This window comes from Marmota marmota, unplaced genomic scaffold, assembly GCF_001458135.2.
Source record: "Marmota marmota marmota unplaced genomic scaffold, marMar, whole genome shotgun sequence".
NCBI classification, from domain to species: domain Eukaryota; kingdom Metazoa; phylum Chordata; class Mammalia; order Rodentia; family Sciuridae; genus Marmota; species Marmota marmota.
Window position 1 is genome coordinate 13,001,814 of NW_026000174.1, and position 6,119 is coordinate 13,007,932.

Consider the following 6,119-nt stretch of genomic DNA (forward strand, 5'->3'; position numbering starts at 1 on the left):
GTCCATTTCTGCTGTGCTGACCCCATCCAGAAACTCACAATTGATTTCTTGTGGAGTCTTGGTTCCTTCCACCGGCCCAAGCAGGATTTGGTCCCCTAGAAGGTTGGGTGCTTGTTTCCAAGCTGCCCTTTAGCTCCTCTTGGTGGGGTAGGGTGGGGGGATCATGAATCCTTCTGCCTAAATCCTAGGAAACATCCAAGGGAGGCCAGGGATTTGGGGTTAATTTGGAGGGACTACGACAGCGAAGGCAGTGTCCGGGGCTGGGCCCAGGAGACTGAGTCCTCCCCACTCTCTCTTGGTCCCTGCGTGCCTTGTGCACGCCCACCTCCCAGCCCACCCTCGAGTCAGTGTGTCCACCACCCTGCCCCTTCCAGCCTTCAGGAGGATTCATGCTCCAGCCTGCCCCTCCCTTTAGGGTTGTTGGAGCAGAGCAGCAGACACCCCACCCCACGTCGCTCTAACACCCTTGCCTCCCAGACCTGTGAAGATCACTTGTGAGCAGTCCTATTACCCTGCTGCCCTTCCCTTCCCTTCATCTCCGGGTTTCCTTCTGGCTTACCTGGGCCTGTCATGATGGTGGAGCTGTGGGAGGCATCAGCTGGGACTTCCTGACATTGATGTGGACTCCAGGGCAAGTCACGAGTCATGCCTGCTAAGCTCCTTCCTCCCTGAGATTGTCCCAAAGAGCCAGGTGCATAACTGGAGGCACCTGAGACAGAACCAACCAACCATCTTTCTGGGCCAGGTTGCCAGTTTAGGGTTCTGGAGGTAAAGGGAGGCAGGAGAGCCCTGGCCGAGAACCAGTAGACTCTGACACAAGTCCCCACCCTGTCCCTCTCTGGACCTGTTTCCCTATTTGTCCAGTGGGACATGAGTCTGGCCGGTTTCTCAAGCCACATCCAGAGAGCCTCTGGAAGTGGCAGGGTCTGTGCTGCAGGAAGGGGTGGGGAAGGACCTGATGCCCATGGGACCATTTCTGCAGGTGGCGCCTGGGTGGCATCCGGAGCTACAACCCTGAGCAGATCATGCTGAGCGCTGCAGTGCGCCGGACCAGCCGGGATGTCAGCATCATGAAGGAGAAGCTCATCTTCTCAGGTAAGCAGCCTGCAGACAAGCGAAGCAGGCCCTGGGCAGGGGCTCACACCTACAAGCAATGTCACACAGCGCATGTATGTAGGGACACAGACAGGTGTACATAGCCCACTTGGGTTCACACCTGCACACATACAGAGGCACACACATACAGAGGCACACACACGGAAACACACACACTCCACAGGCAGGCAGCTCGGGATCCTGTGGCTCCCTTTCACACCACAGTTGTTGGGCAAGGGCGATGTGCGGGTGCGGAGGGGCCTGTTTGAAGGTCCATCTTCCTTCCCCTAGTTCACATACAGGCGCACAAATAATGATTTTACCCTACTCGTTGCTAGCCCATTGGCAAGCCCTGTCGGATGGAGGAGGCAGCTCTATGGACAGACATGGAAAATCGAGGGTTGCTGGAGCTCTCCCAATGCGGGTGCTGAGGAGAGTGGGGTCAGAGCTCCCTGGGGCAGCAAGGAAGGTTTTGGTGTGATGATGTAGCTGGAGTGTGGAGGACGGTAGAGAGTACCCACCCGGGTAGTGGGTGGAGGGTGCTCCTGGTGGGGGCAGTGTGGGAACACTTTGCCTGGGCACCGGGAACCAGAGAGCATTCTTCTGGGCTGAGCTTCACTCAGCAGACCTTCCCTGAACCCGTCTGTGCCCTGCATTCTGCCATCTCTACAGCACAGATGTTCGGGAGCCACTCTGTTTAGTCGGGTCCTAGAACTCACACCAAATGTGGTGGGGCCAAAGGAAGCAGGGGCTGTCCATGAAGAGGCCCATCCCTCCCTGGGGGACTCGGAGGAGGCTTCCACAAGGGGGACACAACACAGCTGAGAAGACTTGAGTCAGAGTCTAGGAAAAGGAAGTGTCCACAAGGACATTGGTCCCTCCCAAGAGAGGGGCTAATATATACAAAGATCCCATGGAGACTAAGAGTGCCAAACTCAAGAGGGCGCAGGTGGCTTCCTGTGGCTGGAGGTGCAGGTGGCTTCCTTCCTATTGAGGCAAGGCCAGAGCGTTCAGCAGACCAGGAGGGCCTTGAATGCCAGGCTCAATGCCAGCTGGAACCCAGCAGCTGCACCGGGTCCCTAAGTGCCCCACTAGGAATTGCTGCAGGCCACCCTTCCCGCCCCACCTGTCACCATCCTCACCCTGTCCTCCCCACTCACATTCTGTCTCCCTCTGGCCCAACAGAGATCAGCGATGGCGTGGAGGTCTCCGATGAGCTCTCTGTATGTTCAGACAGCAGCTACGACACATATGCCAACAGCACTGCCACGCCTGCGGGCTCCCGAGGGGGCGGCAGCCACACCAAGACCCTTACAGACCGGGGTGGGCGTTAGCAGAAGACCTGTCTGTCTGGGCCTGTACCTGACACAGAAACCAGGAGAGCCCAGGAGAGCTGGCGTGTTGGACCGAGAGCTCCGGGAGCTGGCTCCGCAGCCTCTACTTGGGGCCTGGCCCCTTGTCACCATGACCTCTCTTGGAGGGTGTTTCCTCTCCCCTGAGGCCCAGCGGGGCCAGGATTCCAGCCTTTCAGATGCCCCTGCAGGCCTGGGGCTCCTTCTTCTGGGAAGTGTGGGGTCTGGGGCCTGGTCCTGCTCTCACAGGCCTCTCTCACATCCCAGCCAGAAAGCTTTGATGGGTCACTGGATGGTGCCATCTTCCATGGCAACGAGGATGTAATTGCCCACCTGTGTCTGTCTACCTGTCCACACCATGGGCAACTGACTTCTCCATTTTTATCCTGCCTTGAAGACCTGGGCTAGGCTTTTACCCCTGGCCCCTGGCAGCTCTGCTCTCCATGTCAGTCTCAAAGCACAAGGAAGTTCTGCCCAGGGAGAAAGCCGGTGGCTGTGATCCAGATACATCCTCCTTCCCAACCAGCCTCCCACCAGCACCACCAGCCCCTGCCCCACCAGAGGGCTTGAACCATGTCCCCTAGGAGGAGCTGGAGATAGCCAGAAGTACAGGCTTAGGGCTGGTCTATGTCACACCCAAGTGTCCAACAGGCCTCTGGGGAAGAAGTGGCCCTGAGGCCCAGGAGATCTACAGACTGATACAATCTCATGTTCCCCCACTGTGGCCACAGGGCAAAGACCCCTTAGGAAAAGTGTTCTGAGCATGATGAAATATGGACATGTGGCCAGTAGGCCTGCAGTGGAGGGAGCCTGAGGGCCTCGTCCAGGATGATTAAAGCTGCCATCTTGATGTGTGCTGTCTATGAGTTGTCAGCAGGAGGGTGGGGACAGAGCATACTGGGTTTGAGGCTCAGTTCTGGCCCTGTGATTTGAGGAGGAAATGTTCTCAGTAACTCTGGGATGGTGGCAGGATGGCTGAGCCCCTACCCTGTCAGTCATGATGCCAGGTGTCCTTAACAGCCCTGGCCCCAGAGGTAAAGCAATTGTCTAAGGCCATATAGCTTAGAACAGGCAGAGCCAGTGTCCCACCCAGAGACTGGCTCCAACCCACATCGCCTTCCATAACAGAGGGGGACAGGTAGTTAAATGCAGGGCTGGGGAGTGGGACAGCTGGTCCCTCAGCCATATGGAGGCACTCTGAGCTCCCCTATAGAAGAACAAGTCCTCACCAGGCCTCTGCCCCATGACAGGGGGTGGCTTTGAGTTCTCAGGGCTTTGGACCTTCCTGAGGCAGGCGCACCCCTATGCCTAGCATAATGGGAACACCTGGGCCAAAAGTCAAAACGCAGCCCAGGGACCACATATGCCCCTTCCTGTTCTTCAATATTTGGGGTGTGTGCTCTCTGCAGGGAGGGGTCCACTGTGGAGTCAGGGCAGATCTTTAACTGTGAGTTTGTCCCAGGGGTCTGTATGTCTTGGGTGTGTCCCAAGGGGAAAGGGTGAGGCTGAACCCCAGCTCTAGCCTGCCTGAAGCAAATGCCACACTTCCCGGGAGCCAAGGGATGTGTCTCATCTCCAGACAAGGGTAGATAGAATTCTTGAGGCCTCAAAGTTTCTGGCACCTTCTTGAAGGAAAACAAAAGAGTCCCTTCCAAATGTTGACCCCTCATGTTAACCTCTAGGACTATCCCTCAGGGCTGAGGGGACTTACCCCTCCTTCCCTTGCTACTGAATATCTGGCAAATGCTTCTTAATGGGGCAAGGGTCAGCTCCAGCCTCTTCTCTGGACACAGGCAGTAAGTGAAACTGCTGGGCCAGTGTTGGGGTTGGGGGCATTTCCCTACCCAAAATGCACATCCCCCACCATGTTATGCCTTCTCTCCAACCTCTGTCAGGCCCACATAGGAAAGAGAATAAAACTTTCACACCAGTCCTTCCCTATCTAGTCAGTTCCCCCTGGCCCACTGGCCAGGGTATCTGAGGCTCCTGGCCACACTTGGGAACCTTAAGACATCCTGGAATCTTAGGAGAGGAAAGTGGGGAGGGAGAGGGCTGGGGTCTCAACTGGAACAGCCAGCCCATACCCCATCCTCCAATCCAGGGCCAGTCCAGCTGCCACCCTTTCACCCCAAATAATGGAAGTTGGAGGGCGGTCATACCTTAGATGGGCAGACAGTCTGGCTTGTCTCCATCTAAGCCTGCAGCCATGGTCCACCCTGATTCCTCTTATATAACCTGGGGAACCTACCTTCCTGGAACCCTCCACAGCCTCCCCTTCTCTGCAGAGAACAGCCTCGCCACCTACTTCACAAGGAAACAGAGAAGGGGCCCTAGACCTCTGGCTGTCCCCTGTAAACCACTCCTTTCTTCCTTCTGACCTCAGAGGGTGGAGCCTCATCCTGTCTGAGCCCACTTTCCACCTTCTCCAGGCTTCTCTATGAACCCCCAGTCCCTTCTTCCCAAGAAGAGATATGAAGACCCCCAAATATCTCACATTCTTTAAATAATATTCACACAGGAAATCTTTTTTGCAGTATAAGGGCAGTTCACCATTCCCTGGAGCAAGTCCTCAGAACAGACTCTAGCCAAGCCTCAGGACTCACACTTGGTCAAGATCACCATGCGTGCCCCCATTCTGTCTGAGCCTGCTCTGCCTGGGTCAGGGTCTCCTCACACCTGGCCTTCTTCTAAGCAACCCAATATGATAGGCAGAGCAGGAATCTTGTGTATCCTGCCTGCTGAGATGAAGAGCCAGGCCAAGAGGTGGGCAGTGCTAATCAGGGTCACAACCATCACAACAGTGCCAGACTAGGTCCCAGGTGCCCAGGGTCTACCCAGATTCTTATCAAAGCAATCTTCTCCCCAAGTTGCTGTCCCCTTCCAAGAGGGCAACCCCGTAGATGTCAGGCTCTGTGGGCCTTTGTAGAGGCAGCAAGTCATCCAGAACCAGCCTGTGGAATCCCCTTCCTTGGCTCCAGGAGGCCAGGTCAGCCCCTCTCCACCCAACTCAGCCTGCCCAGTAACACCATGCCCTACCCCACTGAGCCCCCTTCAAGGGGCTTATCTCCCACTCATACCACACCAGACAGGCACAGGACCACATGCTATACAGACCCCTGTCACACACACAGACACACCACGAATATACAGGCCCACAACACACACAAGTCCGAGACACTCATGACATACATAAAAATGAACAAAAAGACACAGATACTGAGATAGAGTCAGGCAAAGTCCCACAATGACGTCTGCCATCAAGCAGGGATATGGATACAGCATAGTCACACAGAGGCAGAAGGAGAGAAACCTCAATCCACATCTGTGGCAGTCACATTCTTGGTCACTTCTGCAGCAGTGTGGTCATCCATCCACAAGTCCATACCACCTCAAGCTATAGTCACGCACTCCCACATTCACACATAGGTACACTGGAACACCAACACGTTGACAACCACCTCGCCTACCTGAGGCACACCACACACACACACACACACCCCTGTGTATTACTGAAGGACAAGGCCAGCACAAGTCACTCCCAATCCCAGGCATACCAGATCCCAGAGTTGCACACACAGTCAATCCCACTCTTACTCCCACCCCCTCCCCTCCTGGGGCTGGTCCAAGAGTGGAACAAAAGCCCAGCGTCCACCCCTCCCCCTCCCCCTCCCC

At 55.9% G+C, this 6,119-nt stretch overlaps 1 protein-coding gene across 4 annotated transcripts in view; it reads left to right on the plus strand.

Moving 5' to 3' along the window:
* Positions 1-3,297, plus strand: part of Gdpd5 (glycerophosphodiester phosphodiesterase domain containing 5) — an 80,518-nt gene extending 77,221 nt beyond the window's left edge. For all 4 annotated transcript variants that reach the window (XM_048788047.1, XM_048788046.1, XM_015477403.2 and 1 more), the window contains 2 exons: positions 983-1,095; positions 2,281-3,297. In XM_048788047.1, coding sequence (XP_048644004.1) covers positions 983-1,095; positions 2,281-2,429 — 262 coding nt within the window. In that variant the 3' untranslated portion in view covers positions 2,430-3,297. The remainder of the gene's footprint in view (positions 1-982; positions 1,096-2,280) is intronic.
* Positions 3,298-6,119: the final 2,822 nt, after the last annotated feature.